The 17027-nt window shown below is 38.6% G+C and overlaps 1 protein-coding gene across 16 annotated transcripts in view; it reads left to right on the top strand.

The window, feature by feature from the left end:
- The window catches only part of UNC79 (unc-79 homolog, NALCN channel complex subunit), a 240447-nt gene that overhangs the window by 87044 nt on the left and 136376 nt on the right, over window positions 1–17027 (top strand). For all 16 annotated transcript variants that reach the window (XM_033108855.1, XM_033108860.1, XM_033108868.1 and 13 more), the window contains 6 exons: window positions 3620–3708; window positions 4332–4372; window positions 6815–6843; window positions 11961–12190; window positions 13875–14046; window positions 15582–15812. In XM_033108855.1, the coding sequence (XP_032964746.1) occupies window positions 3620–3708; window positions 4332–4372; window positions 6815–6843; window positions 11961–12190; window positions 13875–14046; window positions 15582–15812 (792 nt within the window). The remainder of the gene's footprint in view (window positions 1–3619; window positions 3709–4331; window positions 4373–6814; window positions 6844–11960; window positions 12191–13874; window positions 14047–15581; window positions 15813–17027) is intronic.

Here is a 17027-nt window from a genome sequence, read left to right as displayed (position 1 = left end):
TCTGTAGCATAATAACCCTGAATCTTTGACGTTGAATGTTAAGAAAATTAATCTCAACTTTTAAAAAAATTACTTATGGAATATTTGTTGGATACAACACTTGGCTGGAGAGACCTGTGTCTGGATTTGCAAGGGTTAATTTTTATATTATGAAGAGTGAGAAGGAGGTAGGTCAGGTGATTAAAGTTCAGTTATGTTTCAGAACGTAGGGTCATGGGAGTTTGCCTCCCTTGTTCTATAGATAGGTGAACTATAAAGATTGTCAAATAATAGAAAAAATAATACTGTATCACTTTGTAGAAATAAAGTAGAAGTGGTAAAATGGGATATAAGAAACAAACATATAAATGGAACTAAAATGTGTTTCATATAACAAAGGTGGCAGAGGAGTGCCGATAATAACGTCATCTAGATATAGTATCTTACTAACAAAGGATGTAGTTATTTATTATGCTTGGTCTCTGCTTTTGATGAAGGCAAATTGAATGAATTTATGTTGAGAAAGAGCAGGAGAGGGTAACCCACCCCTGGAAGCACAGACCTCTCCTTTTCGGCTAGGTGCACCCCTCCTCTGAACTTCCATAGACATTTGAGGTTCAAAGATACTATTCTGTGGTGTGAGGACCTTTTGAGATAAACACATCTTAATTCATATATTATTCATGGACTTCAGCTCAGTTCTTCACGGTGGTGAGACTCATGGTTCCTTTAGTTTCTATATCCTTCCTTTCTTCTTCCTGCCTAAGTTACAACACCCTCTTTTGGTTTGACCAGAAGTCAACAGGAAGGAGGTACTTTCTGCCTGATTTTTGTTTTTTTTTTCTTGATTTTATGTCAGGCTGCATTCTCAGGGGGCTTCCGACTTCCCGATTAGTGATAACTTGTGGCCTCTTGCTCACAGAAATCATCACAAATTAGATTTTCTCCCTCTCTTCTGGCCAGACAACCCAGTCCACTCCTCTGGCCTCGCCTCGTTTTTCTCACAGGCTATTCCCTGTAGCCACTCTTCCAGTCTAGGCCAAACATCCTACTTTCTGTTGTTTTTATATTGAGGGAAAATTCACATACCGTGAAGTGAACCATTTTAAAGTAAACATTTCAGTGGTATTTAGTACATGCACAACGTTGTGCAACCATCATTTCTATCTAATTGTAAAACATTTTTATCACCCCTAAATTTTACTTTCTGAACCCCAGTTTTCCTAAAAAGCTTTCTTTTGTGTTTTTATTTCATGCTTCCGAAAAGGTAACATTCTTGTTAGCGTGACAAGACATGTTTTTGAATGATAACAGGCTTCCCGAAGTCTTGTTCTTTACTTACAGTCTGAGCACTCTCGAAACCCACGTGGATAAAATCTTGTGACCGGTAGATCAAGGGTGTCCAACATCCAGATGCTTACAGAATAATACAAAGGAAAGGGAAATTATGAAATTGTATAGTGTGATGCCAGTTTAGTTTGAAAATTACATATATCTGTATTTATATTTATAGTGATAGTTAAAAGCAAGCAGTAATGCTCAGCAGAATGTTACCAGTGACTGCATTAAGATGGAGGGTTAATGAGTTATTTATTGTCTTTTCTCTATTTTCCCAATCTTCTACATTGGGCATACATTATATTTATAAATAGAAAATAAATATAGTTTAATGCAATAGTCAGCTATGAACATATTAATACGGGTATACACAGAACTGTTCTGAGTAGAACAAAATCGACACTATTAGTCACAAATCTGATAGGTCATATTAATTAATTCATTGAAGATATCAGAGGTCAATTAGCTAATCTCTATTGAGTTCTTATAGTTCTAACATCCTAAGAATTTTTCCTTTTCTGTGGAATGGGAAAATATCTTTACCTGACAGAGGTATCAATGACCTAATAATAGAAATGAAAGTAAAGGTGAAGAAGAGATCTACATGGGTTGCATGGGAAAGACTCAGGGAAAATGGATTTATCTTCACAAAAAGCCTAAAACCTCCATAATAGTGAGCTAATACCACTAGGCAGTAATGATTTGCCAAATAGAAGAGTATTATTTATTTTTGTTGCAATAGGTTGCAAAAAAGTACTTTTTAGGCAAGAGCCAAGAGTTGTGATAGGATTCAAAATGAAAATATGTTGGAACTTACAGTTCATTATATCCCATTCTGCTTTTGGTTTTACTTGGTTCTGTATTTACTATATGAAATACTTTGGAGTTCAGATAATTGTCTAACACAGGAGTCAGCAAACTGTGGCCCACATTCAAATCTGGCCTGCTGTCTGTTTTTGTAAATAAAGTTCTGTTGGAACACAGCTGTGCTCATTTACATATGTATTTATTGACTATGGCTGCTTTCATGTTATAACAGCAGAGTTGAGTAGCTGTAACAGTAGTTATGGCCCGCAAAGCCAGAAATATTTCCTCTCTGACCATTTACAGAAAGTTTGCCAATCCCTGATTTAAACCCACCAAAAAGTAGTTATGCATTGCTTCAAGGGAAGCATGAAGCTTACCTAAGGAAAAATTTTCACACTGGGCCTTTGGCATTAGGATATATATAATTTACAAATTTTGATGGTATAATTACTTAAATTTAGGAATTCTAACTCTTGTTTTTGCAATCATTGAAACTTCTCAGGGTTTTAACTCAGTAAATGACAGGCTGTTTGGGCTATAAGTTTGGTTCATTTTTCACCTTCAAATTAGTGAAAACAACTGAAGAAAAGGCAGAGGGAAGTTTCAGAAAAATTTGTGTACTAGGCATATTAACTGCATAATCAGCTGTAGCATGGATTGATTATTTCTTAAAGCGTAGGAACAGAATTCACAATGACTTTGGTAAGTTATAGAAACTTAAACTGATACCAAGTACAAAATTCAGCTAGTCATCTTAATTGTTTTGTTCACTGGATTTAAAACATGTAGATATTTGAAATACCCTGATGCTCAACTGGAAAATGAACACTTTACATCTCTGTGCTTAGGCTAATGAAAACTCAGCCATAAATAACCCAAAATCGAACAGGGCACATTAGGGTTAAACAAACTACAGGTCACGTATAGAAGAAAAACACCTGAAAATGAAACATTGGATGATTAATATAGAATTTACATTCCAGAGAAGGAAAAGTGAATCACTCAATGCTAGATTGAAAGCTAAATTTTCTGAATGACGTCTGTCTTAAATGGCAAAAGTCTTTACTGCCAGCGCTTTGGTAATAGTTATAATTTTTGATCTTAATATAATTGCTTCCTTTTCCTAAAGTGCGATTACTGTGTTTACCACTTTAGGGAAGGAATTACTATATGAGTAATATAGAGGCAATTTGAGCAACCATTGAACAAGATGATTTTTTATATTTGTGGAATGAGGATAGATTTCTTGACTTTATTTGTTTCTTGAATTACAAATAATAGGAGAAATGAAAAAAACCACAGTAGCCACATTTAAATTTCCAGTGTGGACTCATTGGCCAGTGCAGGAAAAACAGTTATAGATTGAATGGATTTTACTGAAAATATTTATTCTACTTTGCTTTTGAAAATCTGTTATTGAAACATTTGTGTTCACAGTTTCAGGAATGTGATATACAAGACAAGAGAGTTCATTCTGTCTTTTCATGTGTTTCAGATGTGTATAGACCCTTCCCTGTCAGTAGCTTTGGGTGATAAGCCACCCCCATTGTACCTCTGTGAAGAATGCAGCCAGAGGATCGCGGGGTAGGTATAAAGGTCCTCAAAGTAAAGGAAATAGGGCAACAGTGAGAAGCTAAGAACAATCACTTTGACTTAAATTGGTTACATTACCCACATCTCCCATTAACCTCTGTTTTTTAAAGGTTGCTTGGTCGGATATCTAATATATAGCAAGCTTTCATTTGAAGGATCTGAGCTTTGAAAAGTTGTAACGTTTTTCTCTGTGTAACAAGAAAAAGCAATTCCACTTAATAAAGCCGCGCCAATTTTCAAGTGACCTTGTGAAAAAGGCCACAGTGAAAAGGAAAACTGTGGTTTGCAAACATGACATATAATTCATATGTGTTCTCTGTGCTTGTTAGTTTCACAGAGTCACACTCAGCTTTGTACAAATCATGCTGTATTTTGGTTGGCTTCATTAGCATCTGGAAAGTATCATTTAAAGATAACTGAATATGATTAAATGCCTATAATTTACAATTTAGCTGGAATGCATTAGACATTTAAAACGTTTATTATGATAGTGCTCTTAATTACACTTCCTTTCTATTAAAAGCCTTTTAGCAATAGTGTGCGGCTTATAAACATTCATGTGGAAGGGTAACATTGCTAAGAAGCTCAAAAATGAATTTTGTTTATCTTCACAGGGACCACAGTGAATGGTTGATTGATGTTCTTCTGCCGCAAGGTATGGTTTACTTCAGAAAGAATGAATAATGAGTAATCGTGACTAATGACATGGTTGATTTGTCTCCTTTTGTACTGTTTTATTTTACAAAGACAGTAACCAAAGTATTCTATGAATATTCATTGATGTGAAGCATTATATCAATGTCTTGCTTATAATATGCCCGCACATTTAATAATGAGGGAAAAAGTATCTTCCCTGCCAAAAATAGATGCTGGAATTAGGATCCTCAATGACTCAAGCTCTGCTGAATTGTCCTAAGGGATTTTTTGTATATATAATGGGTGTTGCCAATGATACATTTGCTGCGCCAGGTCAGCAGGGGAATAAGGAACATCAGCAGGAAGAACACTGAATAATGGGACTTTTTTCCTGACACTATTACTAGCTCTGTGTTTTTAGGGAAAATCATTTAATCTCTCTGAGACTCAGTCTCCTTATCAGTAAAATGGGGATAAAGTATATCTGACCCATGTCAATGAAACGACGAGATTGTAATGTTTGCAGTTTGTTAGAGTTCTGAAAGCTGTGGCCAGTAAGTTCGCAGATGAGATAGATAAGATAGCATGCCTCTCCACAAGGGCAAGCAGGTATTCTAGCCACCTAATCGGAGGCCGAAATGATAAGGAAAAGTACTGGAAAGCAAAGGAAAGATGAAAGGTGGAAAAAGCTGGGAGCATACTGAGCACAGGTCAGGCACACAGGAAGAACTTGACGTATGACTTCAGAGGTAGATAATAAAAGAATATGGAAAAAAAAGACTATGAAGGACCTCATTGAAAAAGAAATATAAAAACCCTATGTTAACTAAATTCTGTGAACATTTTTTAAACTTAAGACCGTTGCTTGCTGATAATTACACTATTTCTTTGTGGTCTAACTTTCAGTATTAGGTCATTTCAATGTTAAAAAACAAATTAACTTAGTGAGTGCTCTCCATATGTATAATGGATCAGTAATGTCAGCCTTTATATCCTTCAAAGAGACATTTTGAAAAATTATATGAGAATATCTATGAACAGATTTGGGCTTGTATGAGTAAAGGTAACTTTTTGCCCCTTAAATTAGGCTACCTTGTTAGTGAACTTCCAATAATCTGAGACAAAACCCATAGTCAGGTCCTAAATATCAGCATTTTAAATATCAGCATTTAAATATCAGCATTTAAATATCAGCAGTCATGTGGAATTCTGGTCATACTCTCCAGATAACATCTTTGGAAGAAATTTATTAATTTTTTATATAGAGATGTGAGTAACCTCAGGTTAAGATAAACTCTAAGATATCAAACTATTAAATAACTATTAATTATACAAAACCAGTTTTAAAAACCAAGCTGTAAATTTCATTGATTTTAGCATCCACTAATTCATAATTTCCAGACAGAGTTTGGGAGACATTTACCTTTGCTCTTTTGAATAAATTATAACATAGACTATACTGTAAGTAATAGTTTAACCCATTTTTTTGAACACTTACTATTTCAGGGGAAAAGTAATCTCAAGCATCAGTTTTCATGGAAACAATTGGTATGCCCACTAAAAAGAGTTTTTATCCATTCAATAAAGTCAATCCTAAAGTAGACCGTAGTTTCATAGCCTTACTCCAAAGGGCCAATCCATGGGTTTGAAAATTGCTTTCTCCTTAATAATCATCCAGCTGGTTCTAAACTAGTTAAAGACTGGTATAAATTGATAGTTCAAGTCTAAGTGATCCAAGTTAGTAAGTTTTTTCTATAGTTTTGATACAGCAAATCATCTCCACCATGAAGCTCTAAGTATATCCCATCAACTCAATGTCATGGTATAATGGAACGGCAGTAAACGGAGAATCCACAGACATGTTGGGTTCTGCCTCTACCATTGGTAGCCTGTGCAATCCTCAAGAAGTCATGCTACCATAGTGGCCCTCAGTTTTGTTCTTTGTCAAATGAGGAGGTGAGATTAAAGTTATTTGGCTTTAACATTAAAGTTACATGCCTTTGGGCAGCTGGTTAGCTCAGTTGGTTAGAACACGGTTCTCTTAACAACAAGGTTGCCGGTTCGATCCCCACATGGGCCACTGTGAGTTGCACCCCCTCACAACTAGATTGAAACAACTACTTGACATGGAGCTGGTGGGTCCTGGAAAAACACACTTAAAATAAAATAAAAGTTAAAAAAAAACACAAAAAAAGTTACTTGTCTTCAACATGAATTGCATTCTAAGTCATATCTGAGAAGGTTGAATTACTTGTAAGAAGAGGTGAAGTATTTGTAGCATGCAGGTATTTTTAACCTCATTAAACATAAGTGGATGATAATTTATGAGACAAGTGAGAAGCTATTTTGGCCAAGTCTAGTGGTCATGTTACTAAGCATGCTTTTACTCCCCTTCATGGCTGCCCTTATTGAAAATGGGCTCTTTTTCTTTGTTGATATTTTGTGTGCCTTCCCCTTACAGCTGAAATATCTGCTATATGTCAGAAGAAGGTAAGAGCAAACCATCTGTGTGGTGGGGCATGATTCACTGTGTTTGTATGTAAATTCATTCATTGACATCTGCCTCATTTCTGCACCATGGTTTCCCAGTATGTACATGTCACTGTATTCGTGAAGGGGGAAAAGAAATAATTTAGCATGCAAGATTACTATGTCCGAATAGTCTCTATTTCCATTTCTGCTTTTGCTCACCCATTTTATGCACAACGTGTTTGGTAAGTTACCTGGAATGAAAACATGTCTAACTCTGGTATAGAACTCTAATTACAAAAATATTAGCATGACGGTGCGGTATGTGCAACTTAACTTTGGGATGTATCTTGTATGCTAAAAATCTTTATTGTTTTGAAATGGAGTGCAAATAGTCCAATATATGTGTCAAAACGTACCCAGACCAACTATATATGAAAAGTATTCATTTACTTATAAGTTGAATGATAGATATCTCTAGTTAAAGATTTTGCTTTCAAATTTCCTTTAGCCGCTTTTCTTGACAGTTTCCCTAAACCATTTCCATCTTCTTTTCTTGTTCTAGTTGTTGTTGAAAAGTACAAGAGAAGGTAGTATGGTGTTGTATAAAGAACTTTGGATTCGTTGGTTCGGATACTTGGGTTCTGGCCAGCTCTATTCCCACCTACCTATGAGACCATGTACAAGTTATTTAAACTTTTTAGGAGTTGGTCATGAGTGGGTTCTTTTGGAGGGCTGTCCCAGTTATCTATTGCCACAGAATAAACCATCTTAAAATGTAATGACTTATAACAATCGACATTTATTTGATCACAATTCTGTGGATTGTCAATCTGGCCTGTGCTCAACTAGGCTTCTTTTGATAAACTCCTCTAGGCTCACTCATGTATTTGCATCAGTGGGTGGTGAGACTGGGAATTGGCTGGCCCCAGATGACCTCACTCCCCTGTCTGGGGCCTCTGCTGGGATGGCTGGAAAGCTTGGGATGATTGGGCTATCTGGCTTTCCCTCTTTCCATTAAGTGTCTCATCCTCCATGAGGTTAGGCTGGATCTGTTCACATGGCAACAGTGTTCTGAGAGAATGAGAGAGAAGGTTGAAAGGCCTTTTGAGACTGAATCTCAGAGGTCGCACAGCATTGCTTCTGCTGCTTTCTGTTGGTCAAAGAAAGTCCCAAGACCCACCCAGATTCAAGGACTGGGGGAAACAGACTCCTCCCCTTTATACAGTAGCAAGAATTTTGTGGTCATATTTAATCTACCACAATCCACCTTCTGGATATAATTACATTCTCTCCATACACAAAGTACTTTCACTACCTTATGAGACCTCCAAAAGTCTTACCCAGTTATGGCTTCAGGCTTAACGTCCATTGTCTTGTGACCTGCATCCGGTCCCTGATGAAACTCCTTGGGTGCAAATTATCTTGATTCAGAGACCTGTGAACCAAAAAGTCCGGTTATCTGCCCCCTACACACCCAAGACACAGTGGTGAGATAGGGGCAGGATAACTGCAGTAGACCTCTGTTCAAAAAGAGGAAGAGGAAGCAGATGGCAGTCACTTGTTTGAAGTAGCGCCTGGCATGAACGTGTCAATAGTTTCTCTGTCTCTGGGGATAGTGAATGTGCCTTAAATTGGATCTTGTTTTACTTCCTGGGAGTAGTTCCCCAAGCCATTGTTGTCTTCCTGGGCCTGTTGCTGCCGTCTCCGACACATCTTTCCTTTTCGATAAAACATGGCCCATGCTGCAGCTGAGGAACTCTTTCAGTCTGCTTCCGGCATGTAGAAGTTGGGGTCCCTCAGACCTGTCTTCACGTTGAACTGTGTGTCTCCCTGTTAGTCTAAGTTGGTGGTGCTTTTTCTAGCATGACTTTAAAACTTTGTGGATTTTCAGTGAATCTCATTGGCATGCTGTGCCCCCAGAACAACACCTATAATTCTTTTTGAGACAGTCCTTTCTGTACTGGAGGCATTCTAGTCTGCCCTTGACATTGTTGGAAGCCCTGTTCTAGCTGAGAGGCTCAACTGGGCATCACCTTATATGTTTCCCACGTTTTAACAAAGGATCATACACTCATTCAGCAAACTTCTGATTTGATTTTTATCCTGAGGCAGTTTCTTACTTTGAGAATCTTTCAGAAGCTGGAGAGGCTAGAATGACAGTTTCGTTTTCTAAATCAGCATGTTTTGGCTCTGGAAGTATACCTAACATATTTGACTCTCAGGATGGATCTTTTTTTTTTTTTTTTTTTTTTAACACTCCCTTTATGTAACAAAATTATTTTGAGTAATAAACTTCAAATTAGCACATTTTTATTACTTATCCTTTAATAACGTTGTGTTTTATATGAGTGTTAATTTGGAGAACTCCCATGAAGTTCATAACAGTTCAGAATTGTTAAAGCATGCTTTGGGCAGTTTGTACTTTGGGTATTATATGTTCATACTTTTGAACAGTAGGTTTGAAATAAACACCAAAATTGTAAAGATAAGAGATAGACCTTGATTTATTTCAATTCTGTTGTTTTATGAGATCACTTGAAATTATTTATTTATGTTTAAAATGAAAAGCGGTGAATGAAAGAGTGACTGGCGTGAACATTTGAAAACCATGACCAGCTGAATCTGAATCTAAGGGAAATCTCTCTAACTTTTGAAATGAATGCATATAGCTGAATCCACATGGATTGAGACTAACTGTGGCTTATACGTATATTTTTCAATTAGTAGGAACCACAACAATTGTTTACAACTTTGACCAACCAAGCGGTATTTTGGGGCAAAGTATTTTATTGCTGATACTATGCAGAGTTGCTGACACATGGTGATAAAGCAGGCCGACTTTTATTTGGTATTCCAGATACTAATATATGCTGTGTACCCCCATAGTGCATAAGAAATCATTCATCATGTAGCAACATAAAACAACAACCATTTAATTATGCTCACAGATTCTGTGGGTTAGGGATGTGGACACGGCACAGTCCACAGCCTTTCTCGGCTTGATGACGTTTGAGGCCTCATCTGCAAAGACTTGAATAGCTGGGGGATGGAATTATCTAGAGGCTTCTAGGTCCTGTGTTTGGACTCTGCGATGGAGTGCCTTAAAGGCTGGGCTTAGCCAACACTGTTGACTAGAGACTTACACATTTCCTCTCCATGGGGCTTGGCCTTAGCAGAGTTCTGAGAAGAGTATGCATACTGATGAGCAAGCTTCTGAAGAGAAAATGTTCCAAGACAGTCAGGTGGAAGCTGCATATTTTTTTAGAAGCCAGCCTTGGGAGTCATGGAAATATCGCTTGTGCCATACTCTCTTGGTTGATGTAGCCACAGGATCTTTTAGATTCAAGGCAGCATACTTGAGGAACCAAACCCAAAGAGCCTCATCCACAGCTGGACTTCATTGACATGAGAAGACCTTGGACTTCCAGTCAGGAATTTGCATGTGGGAAAAATGTGAACCATTTGTGACCAGAAAATAGGATGGGAAATTACAGGCCTTAAACTTCAGGGCTTTGTGATAGCAAATAACTACCCACTAAACCCATATCCACATCCTCTTGTTTATACAATGACAATGGGAATCCCAGAGGAACAAAGACTATAACCAAAAGGAAGAAGTAAACTGAAAATATACTCCGGGATATACCACATTGCTAGTGGTGTGGTATTGGTGTGGTGGGTGAGGAGGAGAAGCTCACCCTAAACCAATAAAGACTCGTGTGCTTCCAGAATGAAGTTTAGTGTGTGAAAGAGAAAGAAAGGAGGAAAAGTACTCCACTTGGAGTAGTCAGGGCTGATTTGAATACCAGAGAAGACCTGGGCTTCAGATGCAGAGGAAGCACACTGTATTTTAACAAATAATTTTTTTAAATTATTAACAAAAAGAAAAAATAGATGATGAAAAATTTGAACTTGTTTTTATGATTTGTTGGCCTGAGTCCTGCTCAGAAAATTAGATTTCCCAACACTAGTATCCAAAGCATCTTGCTAAAATTGAAGTGGAAAATACTTTACTTTGAAACGGTCGTTCCAATGGGCAGTTTAGTACATTGTCAATGTTTTGATACAGGTTTTGTGCTTGCATTCTCCCTTCTTTTGTCTTTCCAAGATAGTTGTCATGGAGGGTTCTCAAATCTTCACCAAACTCTGAGTTCATAATGACTTAGTATATTATTTCCCCTAGAGGCGTTCACATCTTTCTGAGCTCTGTTGAAAGACTGAACAACTCTCTGAACACAAGACGTGGAGTACGTGGTGGTGGCATGTCTGATAGGCTTGGGGCACTGTTTGTGGCGGTCAGGGATGTTTCCTGACAGGGCCTCAGACTGCTTCGTGGGGATGCTGCCTCGCTCCTCTGCGTCTTGTCAGGGCAGATCTGACAGTAACCCCCTAGAACTTTGGAATCTTACGCTGCTCCACATTTCTCATTTCCATCACTTCATCTTTCAATTCCTTTCCTGTAGATGTTGTCAATGGCTGATTCTATAAAAGGCTCTCCCTGCAGTTTGATGTTACCGTGATGTCATTGACGTATTCTTTAGGTCTTGACACACAAGGTGCTGGCGGGAGTAGAAAGGCCTGCTTTTGGGGCCATCAGCTAGTGCACCATACTGCTGACCTGTCCGGGAATGCAGCAAAGACAGATGAGATGCCGTGGAAATTGGCTCTTTCAGTGGTGGATGAAATAATTTTGAAAGGTTGTGCTGAGTGTTAAAATTGTTCTTTATCTATGCTGATGTGCTGTGCTGTATTCCCTCTGGACCACAGTTTTAATGTTTTTCTTCATAGTTCTCCTGAAAAACTCTTGACACATTAACATGAAATAATCTAGAAAGTCCCCTCATCCCCCATGACTGAGGTGACTTTACGAGGGCTTTTCAACACAGTTCCACTCATTCATAGAACATTTCTATCACTCACACTAGCAGAAACCACTTCTCACCTTTATTTTTAACTATGACTGAAATCTAACTGGTTAGAAATGACTGGCACTTTGGGAACTAGTGGCACTTCAGAAATGTGCTGCCATTTCCGGTGGTCCCTTAAGCTTCCATTCGTTCCAATTCTTAGCCCAATTTTCCTCAGCGATTAATTTTAATTGATTTCATTTTTTTTTTTTTCCCTTTTGCCTCTAGAACTGCAGTTCCCATGTTAGGAGAGCAGTTGTCACCTGCTTTTCAGCAGGGTGCTGTGATCGCCACGGAAACAGGCCTGTTCGGTACTGCAAAAGATGCCACTCAAACCATCACAGTAATGAAGTGGGGGCTGCCTCGGAGACTCACCTCTATCAGACCTCCCCTCCACCCATCAACACTCGAGAATGTGGTGCTGAGGAGCTCGTCTGCGCCGTGGAGGCCGTGATTAGGTAACACGCAGTTTATTAGTAGTTTACTCTGAAAACACCGTCCTGGCTTCGAGCCACCCTTCTCACATTGAGGGGCATAAATTTCATTCAACTTCAAGTGCCCTCAATCTAGCAGCTTGCTTTCCACACTGTTGCAATGATGATGATGTTTTAATTAATTCATTCAACACATATTTTTATCGAATGGTGGTTCTGTGCCAGGCATGAGAGGCCGAAGAGAATAAAATGTAGTCCCTGCCCGCAGGTTAGCATGTCTTTGTGATTCCGAATGGTGAGCACAGCAATAGCACAGAGCAGAGGGTCTTAGGGGAATGAAGTGGGAGCATCACTCAGAGTGAGGCGTGGGCAAGAGGGGTGCCTGAGGCTTGACTGACAGCAGCAAAGTTGGGGAGAACTCTAGGTAATTCAGCACGGGGGTCAACCAGGAGGCTGTGGGGTAAGACTGGGGTTGATCTTTCAGCTTCCTAGCTTTTTCTCTTTCTACCACATGACAGAAAAAGGAGCTTTAGAAATGGTAACGTCTGGACTTGTTCTCTTTTTCTATAATATTTATTGAGGCAAGATTTTTATAAATTAAAGAAATGATATTAGAATGTAAGTTTTAAGGATAGGGACTCTTTTCTGTTTCTCTTTTCCCAGTGGATGACACATGTAGAAATGGGATGACTGTTTGTCAACTGAAACATTACAGAAAGTCTGGAAATACAATAAACAAAAAATCAACCATACTGCTGTCATCATCATTCATTTTATATGTTCTTCTACTTTTATTCAAATGCATGTTTTATATCTATAACTGTAATCACAGCGTAGCCACAATTCTTTTAAATATAACATTATACCATCAGCTCTTTTCTGTGTTGTTGTATACTTTCCGTACTTATCAGTTTTAGTGGATACGTAATACTCATCTAGATTATTTTTTCCACCACTAAATATTTAGATTGCTTCTATTTTTTTTACTATTAAAAATAACTGATAAATATTTTTGTGTAAAGTGCTATTCCTGTAGTTTTTATTTTCTTAGGGTAGACGACCAGAAGTGGTTGACTGGGTCCGGGGTTATGAATATTTTATTGGTCCTTGGTATGTTACCAAACTGATTTTCAAAGTGTGTACATGAATCCATAATGCCAATAGCACTGTATGACATTGCTAGTTTTTGCTACACCCTTGCCAACATTGGGTATTATTTTTTGAAATCGTCACTTCTTTAGCAATGGAAAAAGGAGTCCTTGTTGCTCATTTTCAGGTTTCTGAATACTGGACATTGAATATTTTTCCATTTGGGTACAAGTGCCTCCATCTCTCCTTGTATCATGCATGCATTTGATGTCCACAGAGCTTCACATGAGACACAGGGGAAGCAATGACACAGGTGAAGCTCACGAGCTTCACATGAGACACAGTGGGACGGGTAGCGAAATGGAAGCCAGAAAGCATCCGTTCTGCTTGATTCTGATTGGTTGGAGGAAGTAGCCTCTTTGTGCCTCAGTTTGTTCATCTTTGAAATGAGATGGAGTACAAAATAGGAAATCCAATTAAGCTTCTTGGAGTAACTCTGACCAATTTAGAAGACAGCAATCATTGATGCTTGAGTACTCATGAAGTAATTGCTCTGAATAGGTCATAATCTAGAATGTGTTTCTCGATAGTCTAACTCAGAGTCTCTCCTCGTTGGCAGCTTGCTGAAAGAAGCCGAGTTCCATGCCGAGCAGCGGGAATATGAGCTGAATCGCCGGCGGCAGCTGGGCCTTTCTTCTTCCCACCATTCCCTGGAGAACGCTGATTTTGACAACAAGGACGATGATAAACACGACCAGCGGCTACTCAGTCAATTTGGAATATGGTTCTTAGTAAGAAAAGAGTTAACTGTGTTCTCCGTTCTTATTTGACCTTCCAGCATCACACCTACGAGGGGTTGTTCCTTTTTTTCCTTTTCCTTTTTCTTTTTTTCTATTTTGTCTTAATTTGCCTTTATTCTCCTTTCTTTTTAAAGAAGTTCAATAGGGAAAAGCCAGCCTTAGCAATGGGACTTTATACTCTAGGACAGTGGCACTCAACCCTGGGGTGCACATTCAATTTACCTGGGAGGGCTTTGAAAAATTGACAAGGCCCAGATTCCACTTTAGATTCTTGGGAACTTTTGAAAAGCTATTTTCTAGTGGATTGTAATGAATAGGCAGGTGTTGACACCTACAGTGCCAGGCCCTGGGCTGTTTGAAGTGCACTTTTTGCCAGGAAACAAATGGGAAAGTTGCTAAGGTATATCATGAAGTACTGGATTCAGTGTGATTTACCGATCATTCACGTCCCATTGACCGCCGTGTTTCCCCTAAAATGAGATCTAGCCGGACCATCAGCTTTAATGTGTCTTTTGGAGCAAAAATTAATATAAGACCCCGTCTTATATTATATAAGACCCAGTTGTCTAGCTATATGCATGAAAACTTTCTTCAAAGTTCAGTCTCTGAGGAGCTTTTTGTGAATTTGTGGCAAGTCCGCCTACAGCCAAAAAAATTAGAGCCAACGTAACCGCAGGCGTTTGACGGCTCCTGGCTGATTCAACTGTAGCATTCATTTAGTAAGGATCAGGCCTACAGATCCAAAGTTTCAAGCAAGCGGAATTGGCCTGTGGACTTTTGTTTTCGCCCCCTGGAGACATGCCTTACGTCTCCATAGTGATTCATCTCTTCTATGCTTTCACATGGTTACCTGAAAAAGTCTTTTTTTTTTTTTAACCAAATTGGGATTTAATTGTTGACTTCACGTCTTATTCCTAGAATTTATTATCTAATGATGCAGTGACTACTATTATGAATTCTTTGAAGGCAAGGATAGTGTTTTATTTATTTTTCATTCCTGAATGCTACTACACTGCCCAATAAAAGATTAGTTCAGAATGAATGAATGAATGAATGACTAAATGAGTTGTTTTGAAAAGTCTGTGTAAAAAGTGAGTTGGGGGGCTCTAACATTTTAGAATTACGACTGATAAAAAATTCTTAGCCAAACCTGATGGTGTTAGAACTGAAATGTATACAGTTGTTTTTTCACTGAAGATATTTATGAAATTTCACTCTGTAAACTTAACTTTTTAAAAGCATTTGTCTAGCGCAGATTACTCATATGTAATATATTTCTTAGAGGAGAAAAGGCTTATTGGAAGGTGCACTCTTCAGGGGAAATTATGGTTGCAATCCACCTCTCCCTGTAGAGAGGATCAGAGTTTCCAAGATAAGTGATCCTCCATCATTTAGAAAATCGCCTATTTCAAATGGATTATCTGGGTCATCATTTTAAAGGCATTCTTTTTTCCTTTAAACGAACGTACAATAATTATGTAACGATGTATGGAGGCTGAAGCAGAGTCTCATCTGCCTATTTCCAGGTGAGCCTCTGCACCCCCAGTGAGAACACACCCACAGAAAGCTTGGCCAGGCTGGTGGCCATGGTGTTCCAGTGGTTTCACTCCACAGCCTATATGATGGATGATGAAGTTGGAAGTTTGGTGGAAAAACTGAAGCCTCAGTTTGTTACCAAGTGGTTGAAGACAGTATGTGATGTTCGCTTTGATGTCATGGTCATGTGCCTTCTTCCCAAACCAATGGAATTTGCCAGGGTAAGTAGAGGCCTGCAGCTTGGATCTGGTTGGAGAGGACTTGGGGAGAGGCCCTCCCTAAGCCTGTAGAAGAGGAACAGCTCTCCTTATTTTAGTCACCACCGCTGAATGAGTTTAGTTTGGGAACTACATTGTAGCGGATGTCCTGCTGTGATGTTGGTTTGGGATGGGGAAGAATAGTAAGACGAATGTGTGAGGTATCTTTAAGACTTTAAGGGGACAGTCTTTCCTGACATTGCCGAATATTTTTATTAAGAAATAGAAAGGGAAAAAAAGCTCTCTGTGAGGTGTCTAGAGCTCAGTCCTTTTCAGGTCTGTATCTGCGGAAAGGCTAACATTTGACTAGGGACAATTTCTGTGGTTTCACATCGATTTCTGGAGATGAAAGACAGAAGTCCCTGCTCTCCCATTTGGAATGCCAAAAAGGTTTAGGAACTGCCCAAAGGCTCCTTTTCTTCTGGCGTACAGGACACATTTCTCTGTGCTTATTTACCCTTTTGCTTCTGCCTTAGTGGATCACCAGCCTCAGATATACTTCTGGGAAGACCCCATATTTCTTGACTACACTGTATTTTGTGTCTAACCCAGAGTCAGTTTTTGGCAGTGATACATGAAATTTTTTTCAAGGTATTGTCTAAGTTGTATTTTTATTTGTGATTTTTTTTTTGGTTTGCTTTCAATGAGGTCTTGAGGCAGTTTTCAGCTTAAATAAGACATTTAAGAATAAAACAGAATACAAACCATCTAAAGGCACAGCTTTTATTAGATTTCCAGTACGCGAGCATTCTGTGCATTTTATCAAAATACACTTCTTTCTTCTTTGGTGCCACCTACTGACTCACATATAAAATTGGATTTTTGTGTACTGGAATTTCCCCAATTCCTGGCATTCTTTGACTGTGTAGATATGTTTTTTTCTATTATTATTTCTTTCAGAATAGTACTAAAGGGCTGGTGTGATCTGACTCTGGAAGATGAGAAGAAGTGATTGTGTTGGAAGGAAAAGCTTTCGTCTTCTAACGGGTCCAGTGGTTAGCGGCTTGCGTATTAACTGGCAATAGACATATTAACAAGAGAAAAGACAAAGTTTGTTTAGGCTTATACGTGGGAGTACTCAGAGATGAGTAATTCCCTCAATACCCACAGATAAAAGGTTTATATACCAAACTTAATGGGGGCTGGGGGTTGGGAGAGTAGCGGAATATAGGGGATAGT

Source organism: Rhinolophus ferrumequinum, chromosome 6 (assembly GCF_004115265.2).
Source record: "Rhinolophus ferrumequinum isolate MPI-CBG mRhiFer1 chromosome 6, mRhiFer1_v1.p, whole genome shotgun sequence".
Taxonomy (NCBI): domain Eukaryota; kingdom Metazoa; phylum Chordata; class Mammalia; order Chiroptera; family Rhinolophidae; genus Rhinolophus; species Rhinolophus ferrumequinum.
The sequence above is the reverse complement of the archived record's forward strand: the minus strand, read 5'-3'. Positions and strand labels throughout refer to the sequence as shown.